The sequence below is a fragment of the Ammodytes marinus genome (assembly GCF_949987685.1).
Source record: "Ammodytes marinus genome assembly, chromosome: 7".
Taxonomy (NCBI): Eukaryota; Metazoa; Chordata; class Actinopteri; order Uranoscopiformes; family Ammodytidae; genus Ammodytes; species Ammodytes marinus.
The window spans coordinates 31636687-31660345 of NC_137211.1; the positions used below are offsets into that span (position 1 = coordinate 31636687).

At 41.5% G+C, this 23659-nt stretch overlaps 1 protein-coding gene across 1 annotated transcript in view; it reads right to left on the minus strand.

Moving 5' to 3' along the window:
* Positions 1-23659, minus strand: part of prex1 (phosphatidylinositol-3,4,5-trisphosphate-dependent Rac exchange factor 1) — a 164706-nt gene that overhangs the window by 80812 nt on the left and 60235 nt on the right. Inside the window, 5 exon segments of the mRNA XM_080031313.1 lie at positions 5803-5952; positions 11168-11283; positions 13243-13376; positions 16948-17109; positions 21919-22020. Of these exon segments, the coding sequence (XP_079887439.1) occupies positions 5803-5952; positions 11168-11283; positions 13243-13376; positions 16948-17109; positions 21919-22020 (664 nt within the window).

The window sequence follows — 23659 nt, forward strand, 5'->3', positions numbered from 1 at the left end:
TACAGCTTTCCCAATCTTTTAATGCCCCTATCCCAACTTTTTTTAAATGTTTTGCTGGCATCAAATTCAGAATAAGCATATATTTACGAAAACAAATTAAATAGATAGGGTAAAACATAAAATATAGTATATTGCATTTGTATTGTTTTCAACTTGATTGTATGTGAAAAAGGATTAACATTCTGATCACATTCTGTTTTATATACGTTTTACATAACGTCGCAACTTTTTCGGGATTGGGGTTGTACATAACAAACAATAACAATAAACCAAGAGCTGTGAGCAGACATTTTTCTTTAACACAAAACTCTTCATTTTGGCGAGGAAATGACACACGCTGGTTTATCCCTTGCAAGAAGGTGATCATTTTGTCAACCAATCAACGGACTGCAATGTGTCCCAAAAGGGTGGAGCCCTTTTGGGACCTGAACGGCTTGGTAACACAACGAAAGGCTGACAAAAATAGGTGTGTCACGCTTCACTTAATTTGGTATCCTTCGCAACTTTTGAGAGTGGAAACGCAAAGAAATGCGTGCCGCACCAAACTGAAGGGACACACACACAAGTTCACAATGGTCCATCATCAAAGCATTGTGCCAGTGAGGCTTGCAGACTGCCTAACTAATCAGTGAATTCCCCCATTTAGTTCCACTGTTTAGCTTCCTGCTTGAAGATAGCAGGAGACTTCGCTCATCTTCAAATTATGTTTTTTGGGCAACAAATACAAAATGCTGAGTGGTTACTTAATTTCATGTAGCTGCAGAAATGCAGGCTGACAGTCAGCTGAAGCCTTTGCAGTGACTGACATCTGCAAATGTGAACAGAAGGAAGGGGACAATGTGCCACATTGCCGACTCTCTAATGCTGTCCAGGGAAGCATTGCAGAGGAAATCGGACCAACTGAAAGGGAGAGGATGGGCCGAGACAAACAATATATAAAGTTACATGTTCACTCTTGATTCCATTTTTTTCCCCATTGGTTCTGTGGGGCAGTGAACTGGTGAGCCTGTGATGGAAAGAGAGTTCTATTACATTTGACAGCAGCTGGAGTAGACTTAAACAATGAGTGTCATTGAACAACAGACGGGGCCTGTCCGGAGCAGAGGCCCCTCCAGCTGTCACAGTTTGTCTTGGGCTGCTCCTCGTCTCCCTGGTACAGGCACATAGCCTGGCTCTATGACACCATCCCAACCCACGCATTTCCCCTTAAACTCCCACCAAGACACTGATAAGACCAAACAGGTCCAGCTGGCAGTGGGTTGAACAATGCAAGTCTTTTGAGAGTGTTCAGGAAAGCCTCATGTTCAACACATGGACAGGCCACCAATATATACATGTATATACACAGTAGATAGATACATGGAAAAGGTCACGTTAAACAAGGCGTGTGAGGAAAAGCATGAATGCATGAAGGAGGAGATCTGGGGGTAAAATAATGTTGCCAAGATTTTTTTGCAGAAAAACTTTATCATAGAGCTGTCTATTGTATGAGAGTAGAATGTACTGTAAAGTGGGTAATCGAAAGAGAGAGTGTGGGGAGGATTGGGTGCTGTGACTGATCTGGCATCTGTTAGCCTCAGGTGGATTTCCTGCCAGGTTGAAACTGAACACCACAAGCTGCAGCACACACAAAGCCTTTCATCACAGGGTCACATGCTTAGTCTTGAGTCTTATTCAATGGAAATCTAAAAAGGCTGATTTGCGGGGAAAACATTCAAAAAAGATTATGTTGACAGTTGAACTCAGCTAACATCCACTCAAACTAAACGCTTGAGGATTATGGAAGTAAATGAATGTCATCGGATTTTGAAAATAAAAAGCCATTGAATTTTAAGCACTGAATATTTATGCATTGAAATAACGTATCTGAATTTTTTGCAGAATTGAAATAATGTATCTGAATGTTTTGCCTCTGAATTTAAAGCGGCAACGAGTAACATTTAAATATCTTTTAAACATGTTTCCTCTCATAATCATAAATTACCTTTAACAGCAAACGAGACCATCAGTGCAAAGAAAGACGTTTTTATATAGTTTTTATTACTGCATTTGATCTGGTCGTACACCCAGTCCGATTTTCGGTTCACGCGTGCATGCTCTATGGTCACATATCCGCATTGGTCGCAGATTTCAGTGTGGCGCAGCAACGTGAATTGAGAAGCCTATGGCTCCAGGTGAGGGAAGGGGAGCGGGAGCCTTGTTTGAGACAGTTGTTGATAACGGGGCTGAACCATCAAAGAAAAAAAATAAAATGCAATGAAGAAAAGCTAAAAGGGAGAGTGATAGGCGGGCGGGAGGGCGTTGCCAAGCAACGTATACACAATTTCACGGAGCGAACCTAGACTGCAGTGTTTACTCCTAAATGAATGAGCGGTAGCCTACTAAAACACAGTTTACTTTGCCTCACCAGCATCATCAGATGACCATTATTAATCTGAAATAGTCATTATTTACAACAACATAAACACATTACCTCATCGTGATCCATAGACTACTAACTAACTGCCATCTCACGGACACGGACTCGTTCAGCTACGTGAGAGGTGACAATGCATCAACTCATTGCAATCAGGTGTGTGTTTAGCACTTACTGGCATTAGTTGATGCTGTGTCACTAACCACTCTCTGGAAGCCGAAAAGAGTCCGGTGCCCTCACACTTTCAACACACGGACACGCACCATATTGCTTCCTGATTATTTGAATCTTGCTCTCCCCGCACGAGCTAGAAAACAGCTGGCGTCGTAAAAATACTACCGCTTTTGTTCAAAGGTGTCGCCAACGTGCCGACTTACTCGTAGTAGCTTTAACTCATTACATTTTAAACAACTCATTTTCACCTTTATTTTACAATGTTCTCAAATTCAAAATCAAATATTCAATGTTAAAAAATTCAACGTGCCAAATTCAACTGCAAAATCCCATGTATGAAATTCAGAGTAAAACTTTGGGGACCCAAGGAAGAGCAATGGATCATAGATGCTAGATCGCGTTCAAACAAAGAGAGCCAGTGGGAATATTAGCTTGTTGCCTTGGATACCCCTGACTGATGCAGGAAGGCAAATCAGGTTTTAGTCATGTCAAACGGCAACGCAAGTAACGATGGTGCTTGGGTGAGTACAAACATGTTTCTATATAGGGAAGAATATAATGGCTAGCTAGCATATATATAGAAACATGTTTGCAGTACTCACCGAAGCACCATCGTTGCCGTTTGACATGGCTAAAACCTGATTTGCCTTCCTGCGTCAGTCAGGGGTATCCAAGGCAACAAGCTAATATTCCCACTGGCTCTCTTTGTTTGAACGCGATCTAGCATCTATGATCGATTGCTCTTCCTTGGGTCCCCAAAGATTTACTCTGAATTTCATACATGGGATTTTGCAGTTGAATTTGGCACGTTGAATTTTTTTACGTTGAATATTTGCTTTTGAATTTGAGAACATTGTAAAATAAAGGTGAAAATTATTTGTTTAACATTTAATGAGTTAAATTCAGAGGCAAAAAAATCAGATACATTATTTCAATGCATAAATATTCAGTGCTTAAAATTCAATGGCTTTTTATTTTCAAAATCCGATGACACTCATTTACTTCCATAGAGGATTCTTTTATTTTTCAGCCAAATCAGGTTCAAATCGCCTGAGGGCTCTAGTTTGAAACTTTAGCCATCAATGTTATCAGGTGACCTGTTGTGTACCCGCCCTTAATGTGTTTAAAGCCTTTCACACTGTCCAATACACACAACATAACAAAGACAGATGGCTAGTGCTGAACAGGTGGGAGCACATTTTAAGGCAGAAGAGGGAAGTCACACGATTGAAGGCAACAACTTTAAGTAGCAACAAGAGTATCAGTTTACATTCTGAATCTCAGATAGGTAGTGCTGGTTCTGTCGGCCTATTTCTTTTCACCATCAATGAATAAGGTATCTACTAGTGGAATCTTTGGTTGGACTAAATACAATTTTGATTTTCAGCACGCAAATCAAAGCTAATTCCACATTACAAACTGCTAAGATATTTAACTGTCTATGGAAGTCCATGGAAGACAAAAACCCTTACCGTACTAAAAATAGATCTGGATTAATTAAAATGTGTGTATGATGTAATTGAACTCCACTCTTTTTGACAAGTGACTGCTTTTTATATTTGAAGCATTCGACCAAGATGTTGTTTTTACAATATCAGTTATCAGTTGTCTTTGAATCAGACGTTTCATTGAGTCCCTTCCCTCAGAAGAAAGTCAAATACCTCTCCTCCTGCAACCATTGTTTTTCTTATAAAAAATAGATTGATGTAGCAGCAGCCTCTGCTTGGTGCACAGGTCAACTGTAAACAGCATGTCACCTAAGCTGCTATTTATGAAACAAAGGAGCTTGGCTTGTTCAAGGTGGAACCTGACTGCAGGACACAGACAGTGCATTCAGTTCATGAGCCCGTCCACAGACATTACTGTGTGCCAGCTCAGGGAGCCTGGCTGCTTTGTGAATGGAAGTTGACACTAACATGTAGCGCAACATACAACAGATGCAACAACAAAAAGTTCCATGCATCAGGAATGCAGGCCCCCATTAAAATGTGGTTCACACACAGTATAAGCCAGACTATTTGATTGACTAGTGAGTGCAGCTCCACGTGGCATACCAAGGAAGCAACCGGAGTGGCTAGAAAAGCAGAAGAGGAAGAGGGAGGGAGCTGGTTCACTTAGTTGTCAGTTCATTTGGTCAACCAACCAGACTAATGCAGTCTAATAAAACAGACTCAAACCAGCCGTCAAGACAATTTTAATCTTTAGGTTTTGTTAAATTGCTTTTGACAGGGGCAAATATTGACAAGCAAGGTCGTTGCATGGTAGTGTTGTACTGTATTGCATTATACAGTGAGGCGTTTTTTATTTAGGTTAACCACATCATTTACATGGGCTGGACAATAAAATAGAAACACCTGTCAGTATATCATAACACTTACATAATTCAATAGCACCATAAACTACATCCTACAAACAATAATAAAGTTGAATCGACACCTCTTGAAAAACAAGTTTCAAGTCAACATTCATGATTTAATGCAGGGCCCTAGTGATGACCATAGATAGTATAATAATGGTGATGACCTGCATGACTTTTAGCTAGTTGTACCCAAGCCCCAACCACAGTGAGTTCTACCAGCATCCAATGCAGAAGTGACAAATTGCAGTTCACCGGGTGGCCACTAAGGGCAGGTTTCAAAACAGAGCAATTCTTCATTGACTCCCATGTTAAATAATAAGTTTTCACAGGATTATTAAACCGATTTAAGGCCTGGTCCAAAAAAACATTCTAGTCTGTTTGTTTTCTTCATATCTCCATGACAACACTGAGGAGGGTGAATTTGGTCTAGCAGGCTAGTTTTTATTCTATTGGAGGTTAACATGTATGAATAATTAGGGGTGCGGTCACTTGAGTGACAGCTAGCCGCCCACTGGCCCTCACTTCGCCTCGGAGGTATACGTCAGCTAGATGGGCGTATCTCCCTCTCCCTGACGTCACATCAATGACCTTTTTCAGTAAGAGGTAATGAGGCGGAGTAAAAATCTGACAAGATGGCGACGCGCATAGGCCAGGATGATTGGATGCAGTTGGAATAACTGAGGTCATCCCGGATGCTACATCCATTTTATATACTATCTATGGTTGAGCCTCATAAACTGGCAACTGAGTTCCTTTTCAAACGAGAATTTTTCATGAAGGGAACTCAGGTATATAGAAAGGGTTTCTGTTTATTGGGCCCTATCGATGGCATTTAAAATACAGTGTAACTTACTCTCTCTCTGCTCCCGTTCCCTCAAGATGGCGTCCAGCCACTTCTGCTTGTCCTCTGCATGTTTGGCCATGCAGACAAACCACTTGTTTTTGGCAGTGTTGTGAATCTTCCAACCATTGGTCACGGTGTAGTTGTTGCTGTGATAGTCCGCTGCAAGGCAAAGAAATCAAGCATCAAGTTAGATTTATTTTCAAATGGAAGGGCATTAATGAATCATCTTTTTTTAGAGATATTTTTTTTTGCATTTTCAAGGCTTGTATTGATAGTGCAGAGAGCCAGAGATGAAATGGGGAAGAGAGGTGAATGGCATGCAGAGAACGACCACGGGTCAAACTCAAACAGGGTCTGCTGCGAGGACTGAGCCACTACACCACGAGCGCCCCCTAACGAATAATCTGAAACAAAAATTTGGAAGAGTGTATGGTAAGTATGGCCTTTAAGTTTGAGGCATACGTTTAAAAACAAATAATAAAGCCTAATAAAAAATGCAAATTGGACTTTGGACCGTTGCCAGTTTAAAGATGCCAACATTGACAGTTTGTTGAAAAAACCTTCCAAAACACAATTTATTTTGCAAGATCCTTCATTGAACTACAACGGGAGGGGGTTAAGGCAAGAAAACACAGGGGAAACTAAAAACCACAACGAAGGAAAAGAGAAGAAAGCTGCAGTCTATAACGGAGCCTGTGCTGACATTGACTCAGGTGTTGAGGAAGATATTTCCATCAACTAGGGCAGGGATATCAAATAAGTGAAATCTGTGCTAAAACAAACGAGCTAACGGACTTCAGGAACGGCTTGAGCTAAGACATGAAACAGTGCTCTCAAGACAGAGATGAATCAGTTATTACAAGATGTCATCGGTGGTGTCCACAATCACAGCATCAGGCTAACGCAGGTGAACAGAGATGGCTCAGACACAGAGCTAATAGACACCCTGCTTTACAGTATGAAACAACAGAGGCTGCTCCAAGCTCATGTTATCAAATGGTCTAGGAAATACTACAAAGTATATCATGGAGAGGTGGGAAAAATAATTGAATGTGAAAATAACTAGTGAAACGTGTGATAGGATTTACTCATTTACGTTTTTTCATTACCCCTAAACTGCAAACATATTCTTAGACCATTATCTTCCTACATGTTGGAGAAACTGTGGGGACAGAGGGGCGGATCACCACCATGTTTTGTTCCTGCCCTAAGATAAAAGATTTTTGGGGAAACACTTAAAGAGTAATTTGCAGCAGATTCTTTGGCTGCAGATTCCATTTACGTTTGTCACTTTATTTGGGTGATTTACCAGAAGAAATAACAACACAACTTAAAATACTAACAGTGACAGCAAACAAGAACATTCATCCTAAATGGTTACAGGTAGATCCTCCTTCTATAGAAAATTGGCTTCAAATTCATGAGATGGAAAGACTGACCTTCTTACTGAGATTGCAAAAATATTTATACTTCGCAAGATTGAAGAAATGGTTTAAAGGTGAAGTAAGCGATTTATTTATGTTAATATAAGTGTTAAATCGCTCTTTATTCATAAAGTGATCACTTATATAGTGTGCACGTTTCATAAAGCCGATCTCTCAGTCACCCGCTCTGCATGTAATCGGCATATAAACTTTTCGGGGATCCACTACTGATAACCAATCAGAAGAGAGAACGCTACAAACCGGCACCTGTCTCACTGCCGGTGCACGTGCAAAGCGACAGATGGGTGAATGTGTATTCGCCTACAATGGCGGAGCAGGTAAAAATCCTTCCCAATGTTTTGATGGTTTTTATCATGTTTTATCACACTTACGGATCTGAGATGATGCTAGATAACTCGCTGCTTGAAGACCGCAGTGCATTAATGTGGTGACGTAGGGACGAGTGAGGGGACTACTAACTGCAGTCACGGACAGGAAGTTAGCTAAACTGACCATTCCACTTACTGAACCTTTAAGTATTTATTGGAATAGACCACGTGGTTATTGATTTATCCCCCCCATCCTGTCCTCTTGGGATCTGACCTGCCTCTGACTTGCTGTTTGGCATAGAGGAGATGAGGTGGGCTGATGTTGTTCCGGATGGAGGCCTGTGTGTTTCAGAATGTTTGCTGTTTGACTTTGCTGATGGTTGGATGTGGCGGTGCCTGGCTGTGTTGTTCTGTTTGTATGTTTTGAGAATTGTAATATTAGGTTTAAAAAGGTAAAATGCAATTTATCTTTAGGTTCACAGTTTTTATGGCAAACATTCCTTCGAGTATTTTCACTTTGTGTCTGTGTTTTTTTGTCTTATTTTCTCAAAGACGTAATGAGTGTATTGAAATGATCCTTGTAGAGTTAAAATGTTAGAGGTCAAAATGATTTGTTTCCACAGCGTGTGCACCTGATTGCCACAATGCCAGACTGACACCGGCTACCATTCTCCAATGAGTTGGGGGGGCGGCACAAGACACGCCCCCTTGCCATCTAATAATTAAATCATTATTCTAAATAATAAAACACACATATACAACATAAAGTAAAAGGATGGCTGCAACATTTGTATGAGTTTACATACATTTTGACACTAAAGATGAACTGCTCTAGCAATGATTTGCAATGTTTAATAAAAGAACATGATGCGGCGTGAGAGCCGGTAAAGACCATATTTCCACTGACTCAACAGAATCTCTCCTCATACCCCTTTCTACTTCTATCCTCCATTTAGCTGCAGGTGAGCAGCTAGTGAATAATGAATGGCCACTGGTAATGGGCTGCATTAGGCTAATGCTCAAAGGTCATTTATATAGATCTGATACTTAAGGTCCCACAGGGAGCAGCGAACTGGGTTGGGACACACATACTGTGTGGAGCCTGTTTTTAGCCATTGGAAAGGAAATGATGGATTCTAGTTAAATGGTATGTAACTCAGTGCATGCTTTGATCTGGTGAGGGGGGCTGTGATCCAGACAGAGAGAGGTGTAAAGGTCGGTGAAGACATTTTACGTTTGCAATGGTGAAACGCTTTCCACTCAGTTCACAATAAATAAATCAAACGGGTAACTATTTAAGTCAGCCTCTTTAACTGCTTGAATTAAGGTCTGAGCCTATTGTATAGTTATATTATTAAATATTTCATTAAAGGGACTCACACCCATGCTGCAATTGAGAATTACAGCACTATCATACCATCCCGCCTCCCTCCAATGCCCCCACACCCTCGTTCCATGCTTGTATCACTGGTTTCACTTCAGAGGTGTCGGCCAGAATACCACTTATGGCCAAAGGCGTCAGACTATAAGCATGAGACTAGGAGAGGAGGAGTAGGGTTTTATCCGCTCTTTATTTTCCTTCTTTCACAGGCACAGTCGCATATAGATCGCGGGAAAAGAACAAAGGTTTAAACTCCGCTCGTGAGGAGACGTTACAACAGCTGTTGCGACCCTCGAATCGCATGCAAACTATATTATAACAGCGATCGGGACTGCATGTACATATACACACGGGTGATTCACATTTAAACTCAGATAAACACGTTTCCATGTGGAATGATCGCTTACTGCGGCAACGCTCACACATCTGACCGAGGGAGAAGAGAACGGAAACTAAACAGGCTCTCTGTCTGACTGACGTCACGGCCCTAACTGACTGCTATCCACACTGAACAAAACACATTTTAACACACTGTAAGAACTAACAACACTGTAACTTATGAACGTTGGGGCCTTTTCTACAATGGTCGCTACTTGCTACTGTCTGCTGTGGAATCAAAACAAACCCTCTAGTTGAGAATGTGCAATACAGAAGCAGACCGCAAACAGGTCTGTCGGCCAATCAAATCGTTCGGACCGAACGATTTGATTGGTTGAATTTTATATATATTTTTCATAATATTATGAGATTGAAATCATTGTTTGTTTTTACTCCTGGTGGGTCTGTCTTATATTTTAGAGTGTAATTACCTTATTAATACCATTTTAACCTAATCCAAAAAAAAGTGTAAAAATGCACCAAAGGTAAGAGTCGCTTTAAATATGGGTTATCTAATATTCTTATCTTTGCAATTCAATTCAGGCCTTTGAACTGTAAAAAAAAATACATCAAAATGTCACATATTTTACACTTCGAAATGGGATGTAATTATGTTGAACTTATTATGTATTCTGAAACACTGTGTTGTACACTCGTGGCAAAAAATGCCTAAGAAGTTGCTACTATATTGACAAAGGAGTTGGAAAATTTGGCTAAATGGCTTATTGACTCAAATATTACACTTAATGTTGGGAAGACTGTAACAATGTACTTTTCAAATAGGTGCATATGTAGAGATCGTCATGATAAAAAAACACGTCAATATCACCACTGCAAAATCCTTGCTAAACATAATCTCCTACTTTTTTGAAATCGACTTGTGCGTGCTAATGTTCTCTTAATTTTTTAAAATCATACACAATGCTGCACCTCCTCCCCTAAGGAACTTTGTGACACTGAATGTACAGCACGCTAAAACCTGGTACAATGCATCTCTCATTAGCTTAAACAAGGTTAATGTTTCTCTTATACATTGTCCCTGTTCAAATAAAGTTACATGACATAGATCAGTGTGCGTTCCAGCTTTAGTACGGGACCCCTTTAGTTCTGCGAATATGACATGTTTTTCTTTGTGGTTTCCCCTCTAGCTTAGCCTAAATGTGACAGCCAGCAGCCGACATGCAGAGAGATACAGGTCACGTGATCTTGTGTTGCATAATGTTCTGCCAGAGCAGAAGAGAGAAAAAAAGAAAAAACACGTGAGAGAGGAAGATGAAGTGTTTCCCCAGCAGCAGACAATGTACAGCACAGTGGCTCTGCACCAAAACCACAACAGCAAAGTAAGCTGAGTATCTCAACATGCCAACAGTTGAGCTGTTTATCTAGGCACAATATCTCAACCACTATGAGAGCACATCCAGTGTATCACCCAGCTCAGGCTTGGCTTTTTGCACTTTGCAAATCTGATTTGTACCGACACACCAACCCATTACTGAGTAAGCTGACAACAAAAGGTGGTACATCAGGCTGCAAGCTACATCCTGTTTGAAACTAGGTGCAAGTATCACACTCCACCCAAACTGTCAACAAGTACCTGATTCATATCAACCACCACTTTCTAAATGCTATGTGCATGATGTGGAATGTCAAAACAGCACTGCAGGGCCATTTGAAAGTAGTAATTATTATTAAAAATAAAAATGTCCTATAATACCGGGGGATATCAAAAGGGAACAAATAAATTGTTTGACTAACATAGAAATCAACCAGAGACTTGAGACACAATGAAATGACACAAATGCCCTGGGAGAGTGGCATGAATGGACAGAGAGCAAAGGTAAGGCTGCTGGGCCAATGCAAACCTGTTCCATCTTCCACATTTTCCACCTCCATCACCTCCGTGTTGATCCGGCCTCTGAACAGATAGAGGGGCCCATTGATAGATTTGGTCCTCTTGGTGGACTTCTTCCCAGAAACCCTAGGGAGTGGGACAACACTGTGGTTACACTGGGCAGGGTTCCACGCTAAAGAAAATAACTTGTGTCTGTAACACATGTGCATTCATACGGAGACAGCTACGATAGACACACACACATGTAGTTAGTTTTGTTTTTCTTGCACACTCAAAAACCTGTTCAATAAGGAATGTTGACATCTGCCAATGTCTACCTTATTTGCAGTATTCTGTCAATAACAATATTCTTGAATGCTTTTCCTGACACACTGTTGTTGTAGCTGATGTATATATATATATATATATACAGTCATATGAAAAAGTTTGGGAACCCCTCTCAGCCGGCATTATAATTGACTCTGCTTTCACAAAAAAAAGATAAAAGTACTATGTCTTTCATTTATCAGGAACAGCTAAGTACTGGGATGTTTTCCAAACAAAGATTTTTTGAAAAGCAGTATTTAGTTTTATGAAATTAAATAAAACGTGAAAAACTGGCTGTGCAAAAATATGGGAACCCTTGTGGTCTTGCGGATTTTAATGCATGTAACAGCATGTAAAACTGAGGACTTTAAACACAAAATTGGTTGGATCATGTTGTTAAGCCTTGAACCTCATATAAAGGTATGTTTAATCATGATAAAAGGTATTTTAGGTGCCTAAATGCAAGTTCCACTTCTCTTTGACTCTCTGCAGAAGTGAGACAGAATGCGATCATCAAAACAGCTCTCAAAATATCTTAAAAACAAAGATTATTCATTGTCATGGTTTAGGGGAAGGCTACAAGAAGCTTTCCCAAAGGTTTCAATTGTCAATTTCTACTGTAAGGAACGTTGTCAGGGAATGGAAGGACACAGGCACAGTTGCAGTTAAACCCAGCACTAGCAGACCAAGAAAAGTACAAGAGCGGCATATGCGGCGGATTGTGAGAATGGTTGCACACAACCCAAAGATCATCTCCAAAGACCTGCAAGAACATCTGGCTGCAGATTGTGTATCTGTACATGGTTCTACAATTCAGTGCAATTTGCACCAACACGTCTGTATGGCCGGGTGGTGAGAAGGAAGCCCTTTCTGCGCCCACGCCACAGATACAGTTGCATGGAGTATGCAAAAGTTCATTTAGACAAGCCAGATTCATATTGGAAGAAAATGCTTTGGACTGATGAGACAAAAATTAAGTTATTTGGTCTTTATAAAAAGCAGATGTTTTGGTGCAAATTGTGCTGAACGATAACGATGTACAGATACACAATCTGCAGCCAGATGTTCTTGCAGGTCTTTGGAGGTGATCTGTGGGTTGTGTGCAACCATTCTCACAATCCTCCACCTATGCCGCTCCTGTTTTTTTCTTGGTCTGCCATGCCTGGGTTTAACTGCCACTATGCCTGTGTCCTTCCATTTCATGACAACGTTCCTTACAGTCGAAATTGACAATTGAAACCTTTGGGAAAGCTTCTTGTAGCCTTACCCTAAACCATGACAATGAATAATCTTTGTTTTTCAGATCTTTTGGGAGCTGTTTTGATAATCCCATTCTGTCTCACTTCAGCAGAGAGTCAAAGAGAAGTGCAACTTGCATTTAGTTACCTAAAATAAATGTTCTCATGATTAAACAGACATTTCTATGAGGTTCAAGGCTTAACAACATAATCCAACCAACTTTGTGTTTAAAGTCATCAGTTTTACATGCTGTTACAGGCATTAAAATCAACAAAACCACAAGGGTTCCTATATTTTTGCACAGCCAGTTTTTCACATTTTATTTTATTTCATACAACCAAATACTGTTTTTCAAAAAATCTTTGTTTGGAAAACATCCCAGTACTTAGCTGTTCCTGGTAAATTAAAGACATACCACTTTCATATTTTTTTTTGTGAAAGCAGAGTCAATTATAATGCCGGCTGAGAGGGGTTCCCAAACTTTTTCATATGACTGTATATATATATATGTATAGTGGTCTGGAAGGAGCCATTTCTCACCTGGACTTCCTCTTACAGTAAACCAAAAGGTTGTCAAACAAGAAGAAGACACGCTCCTGGATGTTGCCTGCAGAGATTTTAAGGAGATTCCCATGAAGCAGCAACTCTGTGCAAATATCTGTCAGGTTGGTCCCCTGGAAAAAAAGAATTCAAGAATTGAAAAAGACATTAGCTAATCACCTTATCATTGAAGGAGCATGACAGAGTTACAGCGGTTAGAATCGCAGTTGTATTCATTATTTACAGGGCCATTTGTCATTTCCAGTCTTCATGCTTGTGTGTTCAAACCAAAGTGTGTTATATTTGAGCAGAGCATGGAGCTGCAAGGGAAACATTGTCTGTATCAAAACAACCTCAGTGAAACAATATCAAATTCAACTTTGACAATGTGAACAAAGTGTTTTCATTTCTCCGTCAATGATCGGAAGGCGTAAACATGGCTGTCCCCACCCAACTTTAAATGATGAACTGCAGATATATAAAGTTCAGTTCTAGGACAGTTGGCCTCTCGCTAGCCAATCACTGAACCTCTGACAGGTTACAACACAACTGAGGCTTCCTGCCTGTTGATTGGATGCACTGCACACAAACAAGGCAGGACAGCTTGTAGAGCAGATACCTGGCCTACATGTAGAATTTCCAGCGTGATATTTTGTAATTATTTTCTCACTCAAGGATACACAAGCTACAAATATAGGGCTGAGTCCAGATACACATATACACACAGCTGTTTATTCAAAGAGGAAGGAAATACATGACTCATGGCATACAGACTGGATGTGGAAGTGCTTGAGCCTTATTCTGATCCCTGCTGTGAAACTTGATCAAATGCATTGTCAGGCCAAGGGGAAAACATTGTTATATAAAAGAGTCAACTGCACTGTCCTTATTCAGGAAGAGTTACTCTCTGCAGCCCACCACCTTCACAGGATGGGATCAGAAATGTCTTCAAGACGTTTCTCGTCAGCTATCAAATACACCACAACCTGTTAAGACCCAAAGAAGCCTTCTCTTTACGAAGGAGTACAAAGGCCAATGAAATAAACGGCAGGCACTGGTTTGTTAGAGGCTTTCTCTGGTTGACATACAATGACATGTTTTCTGAATTTAATTAATAATCAGAGTTCAAGACTTTTTTGAGATTTAGAAAATGAGTCTATGTAATGTCTTTCCAAGTGATGAAAACACAACACGTGTGTGTGTGTGTGTGTGTGTGTGTGTGTGTGTGTGTGTGTGTGTGTGTGTGTGTGTGTGTGTGTGCAGTCTATCTAGAAAGCGTAATGCGTCTGGGCCTGATTCTGCACTGCTGCTTCCTCTTCCATTAGGTCTGGAGGTGATTAGCCTGGAGAGTGTTTGGAGAGAGGAGAGACGAGCAGAACTAATGCTGACAGCGTGGGGTGGGGTAGGGCGGGGGTTATGGGAGAATCGCCTGTCCTAGTTGTTCAAAGGAAGTGGACAGAGAAATCGCCTGTCTTGAACAGGAATAATTAATTTTTCCTAAATCAACTTGGATTATCAAAAGTCGTATTTTGATCATAACCTAATGCAGTGCTTCTCAAATGGTGGGGCGCGCCCCCCTGGGGGGGCGCCGTGAGTTGTCAGGGGGGGGGGGGCGCGGGCTGCCTTGATTTCCAACTGCCCAAAAAAAAGTTTTTTTAAAGTGCTAGCAAGCGCTATGTGTGCTTGTGTATGGTCATAGGCTATTTAAAAAGAAATCAAGCAAGTAGACTAATAATAACTTTAATGAATTATTGGTTATCGCATCACAGAAGGCCTATTGGCCTATAATAATAAAAAAACACCACCTTAACTATGTTTACAGTTTAAAAATGTTTTGAATGAAATGCAAACCTCAGTGAATCATTTGCTCTTGTTTCTCTGTCCTGAGATTCACACAGACTGAGCAGTCTTGTTTAAATGTTACAAATTGAGCTATTAAACTGAACTTGGCATTTTTTTGCTGCAGAAGTTATCTCAGCTAATTTTTGTTATCTAATTTGATAATAAGGTGATTGTATGCAGAATGCTCATGCCAGAAACTCATACAGTGGTTTTGTACAGATAAATAAATAAATATTAGCAGGTTCTCAATAGTATTTAAATTTAGGGGGGGCGCAAAAACATTTCTGTCCCCTGGGGGGGGGGGGGGGGGGGGGGGGGGCATGACAGAAAATAATTGAGAACCACTGACCTAATGGCTGTTATCGGTTTAATGACTAATGCCAATAAGTTCAATAATAAATCTAAAAGTGCCTGTTAGCAATATTACTTGCACAGAGCCTAAGGCACACATCCAGCGTCTACTGCATCTGACTTTTTTTTGGCGACAGTGTTAAAACACTACATCTCCACACATTCAACCTCCAACGCCCGTCGGAGGCGCATCTGCAGCGACGCACCACTACACCTCAGGAGGCGGAGCCTTTTTTTTCAGAGAAAGAAAAAGGCAATGAGGCGCATGGATTACTGTGGAAACTCAATATTAATCATATTTATCATAAAATGACATGAAACAACTTCCTATTAATGGGAATTATTTATGAAAACTCAGTGTAGAAAGACAGGGCTTTTAGAAGCAGCGCTGCAGCAGCAGCAGCGGAGACGTTACATGTGTGGCCGACAACAGAGAGAGAGACGCAGCAGTAACAGACACAGACGCTCTCCAGAGGTAGACGCAGGATGTGTGTCCCGGGCCTTAGGTGATAACTTCAAACTTATTGTTTTTTTAACAGTTAATGGGGGAGTGGGGTGAGTTGTGCCAGCGGGGAAGTAGTGCCACCCCTTGTTTCTAAAAAAACCCCACTTTCCCCTACTCTCATTTAAAAAAAAAAATAATACAAAAAAACCACAGCTTCAGCTTTGGGAAGCTGGATAATCAGGATAATCGTTGATAGCTTTGCTTGAAAAAAATTACAATTATAATCAAAATAATTTGTGAGATGACCCTCTGTCTTTTGCTCTGTTGATTGGCTAATCCCTTCAGCTATGCTGTAAATATGCTCTTTTATTGTCGGTTTACCAAAACTTATCATGTTTTTTGTTGTTTTGGTGGACAATTATTGAGGTCAAATGGTGAAAAGAAGGGTTCTGTTTTGGCATGCAGACAGTGGGATGTCCCTTTGGGGCCCACTCTCTAGTTCCATCTTTCATTTTTCTTCCTCCCCCCGTCCCCTCTCCAAAGGTCCGCTGATATAACCCTCTCAGTGCATGTGAGACTAGAGCTCTGCTTGCTAGGTCTCTTCTGATTGGGCAATGAGCTTGTTGGCATCTCCCTTGGCACCCTGTGTGGGTGGATTGTCCCTCTGGTGCCTGCTAAGACAAGGCCTCTGTTGTGGTGGGTGAGGGAGGCGTGAAAAATGCACTGGACCCTTCGCTCGGCTCCCAAGCCCCGTCCGTGGCCCCTGTGCTCAGAGCATTGATTTGGCTGCAATGGTGCTTAACTCTTCACATAAATGGAGCCTGTGGTGGTTGGGGTATTTCTTAAATAACTCTGTTTTTCTTGTGTTACAGGACTTGTTTCTCCCTTTTGCAAATCAGAATTGTGTTGCATTTCCAGGTGTTCTAGAAGTCTGTATTTCTCAGCATTGGCCCAAACTGTTATGTAACTATTTGTCAGCTCTCAAATAAGCAGCAGCTTTTAAGTGGAACTCTATGTAGTCTCCTAGTGACACAGGAGCCTCCTCTCTCCTCACGGTGTGCTCTCACCTCCCAGCCCTCGATGTGGGACTGCAGCTGTTCCAGAGCCTCCAGTTTCTCCATCTGCCTCTTGGTCTCGTTGATGTTGGAGCAGACAGCCTTCATGGCCTGCAGAGCCTCTTCTACTGCTGGATAGTCTGCATGCTTCTTAGGAGTCCGCTTCAGTAGCTCCTATGTGGGGGAAAGGGGAGGTGTGCTGAGTTTCAAAACAACATACACTGTAGAAGTGCCAAAAGCATGCACATGGAAAAATACATTTCAGTGTTTGGCCATGTTTACATGGTAACGGTCTCAATGAAAACAGAAAGCTTTTCCCTTTACGTTTTCAAAAGTTTCTGCATTCAGACGAAAACTTCATCAGGCTCACGACTTCAGAAAAACAGGCCGAAATCGCTGCAGTACGCATGCCAAGCCAGTAGTTGGCGGTCACACTTGTAGCCTAGTAGATAGCTCTTCCGGCGCAATTTGGCTCATGTAATCAATCAGTTTACTGTAATCAAAAATTAATGCCACTAATGTTCATGAAGCTTCTGGTGTGAGCTTAGTGTTAAGTAGGCCTATTGCAAATGACAAGCTTTCTGTCCTCTTCTTTCACCGCGTAGAACTCGTGAAAACAGAAGACATGCTGCTAGAGACTGGAGCACTGCAGGGCTGTGAAGGGGCTGTGTCGGCGGCTAGCTTCCTGTTACTTCAAAATAAAAGTCAACTCACGTTTGTCCAGTAAAATGCTATTAATGTGAAGCCAGTGAAATGCTTTTAATGTGAAGCCGCAGCCTTAATCAGGGCCGACGGACTGGGGGGAAAAGTGATACAGTCGTGGGGGGGCACAAGGCAGAGGGGGGCCCATAAAAAAAAAAAAAAATTAACAAGCTAAATGTGGGGCCCCGATCTTCGAAGGCCCTGAACAATGCCATTCCAAAAAAAGAAATAATTGACTGGCTCCTGATAGGCCCCTGACCCTTGCAAGGAGATCAGGGGCCTGAGCATGACTAAGGCAGGTGTGCGGGAGAGTAAGCAGGAGCAAGCCGACATTGAATTGAACTGGTGGCGAAAATAAACGCAGCGATGGTTCTATGGGGATATTTAGCTGTACAGAAATGAGTGCTGGCAAAGCTAGAACCGTTTAAGACTCCACATCACTGTGGCAACACAAACTATCTATCCGCTCAGACAGCGCAAAGAAAAGTCTGATGAATACATGAGAGTGATGGCCCCGGCAAGTTTCAGTAAGTTTAAAGAAGTGCCACACTGTTACTGTCTTTGAAATGCATTTAGACATTTTAAAGCGGCTACGAGTAACATTTAAATATCTTTTAAACAGCCTCATGTTTCCTCTCATAATCATAAATTACCTTTAACAGCAAATGAGACCATCAGTGCAAAGAAAGACGTTTTTATATAGTTTTTATTACTGCGTTTGGGCTGGTCGCACACCCAGTCCGATTTTCGGTTCACGCGTGCATGCTCTATGGTCACATATCCGTATTGGTCGCAGATTTCAGTGTGGCGCAGGAACGCGATTTGAGAAGCCTATCTCTCCAGGTGAGGGAAGGGGAGAGGGAGCCTTGTTTGAGACAGTTATTTGTCGTCATAATGACTGATAACAGGGCTGAACCATCAAAGAAAAAAAAGAAAATGCAATGAAGAAAAGCTAAAAGGGAGAGTGATAGGCGGGCGGGAGGGCGTTGCCAAGCAACGTATACACAATTTCACGGAGCGAACCTAGACTGCAGTGTTTACTCCTAAATGAATGAGCGGTAGGCTACTAAAACAAAGTTTACTTTGCCTCACCAGCATCATCAGATGACCATTATTCATCGGTCATAGTCATATCGTGATCCATACTAACTGCCGTCTCTCGTTCATTCGCTTTGTGTGAGGACACGGAATCTTTCAGCTCCGTGAGAGGTGACACTGCATCAACTCATTGCAATCAGGTGTGTGTAGCACTGACTGGCATTAGTTGATGCTGTGTCACTAACCACTCTCACGGAGCCGAAAAGAGTCCGGTGCCCTCACACTTTCAACACACGGACATGCACTATATTGCTTCCTGATCATTTGAATCTCGCACGCCTGGCACGAGCTAGAAAACAGCTTCACGACAGCTGGCGTCGTAAAAACACTACCGCTTTTGTCCAAAGGGGACGCCAACGAGCCATTTTACTCGTAGTGGCTTTAAGGGGAAAACACATTGTATTTATTATTTCAACTATTGAGTTATTTGTAGAACAGCATGCTAGTGTAGGCCAACAAGATTTATTTTCTGCTTTATTTTTATGTTTTAAATTGGGAAAGACATGTTCCAAAACGACCTGTATTTAAAAAGAAATCAAGCAAGTAGGCTCAAAATAACCATTAATGAATTGTAGGCTATCGCATCACAGTAGGCCTATTGTCCACAATAATCACAGCCTCCCATCCATAAAGGAACTTTAAAAAGTTGAATTTGCACTTGATGTGCCTACACAAGTGTATGGTCTATTATTTGTATTTAGTGTGTCTGCATAGTATTGCACCAAAACAGTAGAAGTTTTCTTTAATTGTGTTTTGTACTGTCTGTAAAATTATACCTGCACATAGCAAACAAAATTGCACAACTATATTCAAATAAACAGTTGTTTATTTCTATAGTGCGCATTGGCATCTTCGAGCAAAATACCCCCAAAATGTTTTGGCCGCGCCTCCTGTGAACCTGGCCAGTGACCACCTTGACTAAGACATTTTCTGGGGGAAACACTGGTACAAGTAATGATTTGGTCATTCATCAAATGAAATATTGTGGAGTTGTCTGGTTCAGAGAGCCATGTGTATTGTAAGACCGCTTTTCAGGGGGCCCATCAGGACTTTTTGTACAGGGGCCCAGAATTTGGTGCTACGCCCCTGGCCTTAATGCTCTGTTTGTTTTAACAGTAACTTAACTTCTACCCGCTGATCTACAGAGTGTTTTTAATGTAGAGAGCTGTGTCGCTAGAAAAGCCGGCAGAGCACAAATATTTCCCCGGGCAAAGTGGCGGGTGGTCTCAATTAGGGATGGGCATAATTGATCGATTAATCGATCATTGCTCGTTAAGAATATTGTCGAGCACGTGAAATTGTTATCGATCATATAGCCGTTGTGTTGCGCAGTGTGAGTCCGGCAGCACAGCAATGAGTTTCACTATGTGGCAGCAATTAAACATCCTACCAGCAGGGGGACATACTTAACTAGTATTAGGAGACAACTAGTCTCGCAAAGCCAGACCAAACTACAGCAAGTAGTATGGTCTGGAAGCACTCCGTTTAGAGCCGTCTATTCGGGGGGAAACTGGGCTGGCCTGTTTTTATTTCTTTAAACCAATCACAATCATCTACGGCGGGGCTAACCCCGGGAAGCAGCCAATGGAGGCGTAGCGTTGTTTGCCGACGCCAGCGCTTAATAGACGCTGGCTGAAGTGGTCAAGCCAGACTAGGAGACAACAGAACAGGCTCAGGCAGCAGCCTGCGAGCTGCCGTAGATGTCAAAACAAACAGGAAGAAGTCAAGGCATCAAGTTTGGCATCGGACCGGACAGCTTTAGAATAGAAAATAACTAAGTTCATTAAGCATTGTGAAACCTTGTATAAGTACAGCACTTAAACAAACCGAATTATGTACCACTTGTACATTGAAGCCTACATCCGACCCTGTTTAACGTGTGACGTTAGCGCCGCTAGTATTAGCGGCTAACTTTAGCGTCCATGCTTTCCTACTTCGCCTTCATCAGGGAACTAATTTGCACATTTTGTTTATTAGATGAAGTAACGTTAGGTCCTTTACCACTCAGAAACGTGCCGTGCCCTTATGCAGTCTTTGGCAGCATCTTAGGAGGCGCATATGTGTTTAAACTTTAAAGGTATCGTAGCATTGGCTCCTTTGTTGGCTCATAGCCTCGGGCTTTAACCAGCGCCGCATTTTATTATTATTTTATTTTTAAAAGTTGCCTTGTCTTAATAGATTGTTGTTTGCCTGGAAGATCTTGGAATAAAGATGTAATTGAGTAAAAACCTCTTGTAAACAGTCTATGGTAAAACGCTGTATTTTGGATGTTCTGTTGGCATTTTTTAATATGTAAAAAAAGATAACGATTGCTCGATAATTTTCCCGATGATCGATCAATGAAATTTCTTAAAATGCCCATCCCTAGTCTCAATAACTTACTAATCGCTTAAGACTAAATCTATTAGCGAGTGTTATATTTGAGCCCTGCATGAGACTCTCCGCTGATCACAGTGATGGGCCGCGGAGACACAGTGCATGTTGTCTTCTAACTTGCGTGTGGCTATTTTGACAGCAAATGTAATATGTGTGGAGTGGAGCTGTGATGTCATCGTTATCACAGGGAACAGCATTGATATTCACATGGTGAGGCTGGAGTTGTGTTTTGAAAAGATTCCACCTGGTTTCAAAAGTTAACGTTTTCAAGACTGCGTCTGCTGTTATCATGTAAATTGTAAAACCGCAAACGTAAAAATACCGTTGCCTTTGTGCCGTTACCATTTCCAATGTAAAGCGCCCCTTAAGGCTGTTACATACTCCGCGAGAAGAAAGAACAATGTTCTCGGTGACAGAGCTGCGAGAAGTTCTTTCTGGTCTGACATTACATACTTCACGAGAACTCAAGTGCCGAACTCCTCACCGCGGCACACGTCACGCGTTGTTACCATGGTAACTGACTCAGTAGCCCCAGCTGATTTTCCTTACTTCTTTAAAACGGGCACTTCGCTTGCCTCATTGACTTCAGACTGACCAATCACACAATAGTTCTCGGACAAGCTGCGAGAAGAAAGTTTGGCCCGGACGATGTGTGGAGAACAAGCTGCGAGAACTTTCTTCTTTCTTCTCGCGGAGTATGTAACAGGCTTTAGACAGGTATTCTGTGACCAGTCACAAACCCATCCCCCCTATGTAGTCAAATACACTAGTAGGTTGTTGAGATGGGGTGTTTTGAATGCCTCCTACCTTCAGCAGCAGTGGATACTTGCAGATCCTCTGAATGGGGCTGAGGAGGTAGCCCTCCAGGGGGATCTCTGTGCTTTTCTTGCCTCCGAGTAGCATACAGTGCTGAAGAAAAAAACAGCAACAAAATAAATTACACAAACATTTAAATAAACATTTAAATAAATATTTTAAAAAGGGGAAGTATTATGTGCACATTCAGGCAGTTAGACAAAGTATCTGCCTGAATATAAATACATATACAGTAAGAGTTTAAAATAAAAGGACTCAAGTTGAGGAAAAGATTCAAGATTCAAGATGGTTTTATTGTCATATGCACAACAATTACAGAGCAGTCGCTGGCAATGAAATTCTTTAGTCTTGGGCTCCTCCAACAGTGCAATAAAGAAAGTGTATAAGTATAAGAGAAACACAAGTGGGAGCTGAGAAAAAGCTCTTAACATTGTATCAGTAATTGCCAAAGCACATTAGACCCTTGTCTGGACAAAGGTTTGGCCCTTCTTTATCTTGACTTCCTGTTAGCAAACACATTTCCATGGTGAGCAAATCTCTGCGACACTGTATCAAGATATCAGCTGTATTAATCAAAGCTTAATCACAAATGTTTTTTCAAATATTTCTTTATCATGTGTGGTTTTTTTCAAGGTTCATCTTGGGTAAGTAGAATATTCCATTTAAAATTTTCCCATAACAAAACATCATCATCTTAGAGAGAACTATTGTAGAGCTTGTGCAGCTGTTTCCACTGCTGTCTCTTGTTTTCTCTTCAACAACAAACAGACCTTAATTTAATATTGTTGTCATTTCCATTCAGTCACAGTCAGTTGGCAGCAGAACAGGTGCAGGTGCAGTGTTTAGTATCTGGGAGCAGAGCCTTAGGTGTGGTGCATTTCCATATGTCTACTGCTCTGAAAACAACTTATTAAAACTGTACATTCACCGGCCACTTTATTAGGTAGACCTCTTCAATGGCTTATAAAAACAAAAAGCTAATCTTCCAATCACATGGCAGCAATGTAATGCATTTAGGCATGTAGACGTGGTCAAGACAACGTGCTGAAGTCAAACCAAGCATCAGAATGGGGAAGAAAGGGGGTTTAGGTGACTTTGAACGTGGCATGGTTGATGGTGCACGGCAGGATGGATCCAGACTTTCATGTTGTTTACGCCAAATTCTGAACATGCCATTTGAATGTTACAACTGAAATCGAGACTCATCAGACCAGGCAAGATTTTTCCAATCTTTTATTGTCCAATTTTGGTGATCCTGTGTGAATTGTAGCCTCAGTTTCCTGTTTTTAGCTGACAGGAGTGGCACCCGGTGGGGTGTTCTGTTGCTGTAGCCCATCTGCTTCAAAGTTGGTCATGTTGTGCGTTCAGAGATGGTATTCTGCATACCCTGGTTGTAAAGAGTGGTTATGTGAGTTACTGTTGCCTTTCTATCATCTCAAACCACTATACCCATCCTCCACTGACCTCTGACATCAACAAGGCATTTTACGTCCACACAAATGCCGCTCACTGGGTATTTTTTATTTTTCGGACCATTCTCTGTAAACCCTAGAGATGGTTTAGAGTGAAAATCCCAGTAGATCAGCAGTTTCTAAAATACTCAGACCAGCCCGTCTGGCACCCTCAACATTGCCATGTTCAAAGTCACTTAAAACCCCTTTCTCCCCCATTTTGTTGCTCGGTTTTAACTTCAATAAGATGTCCTTTCCAGGTGTACATGCTTAAATGCATT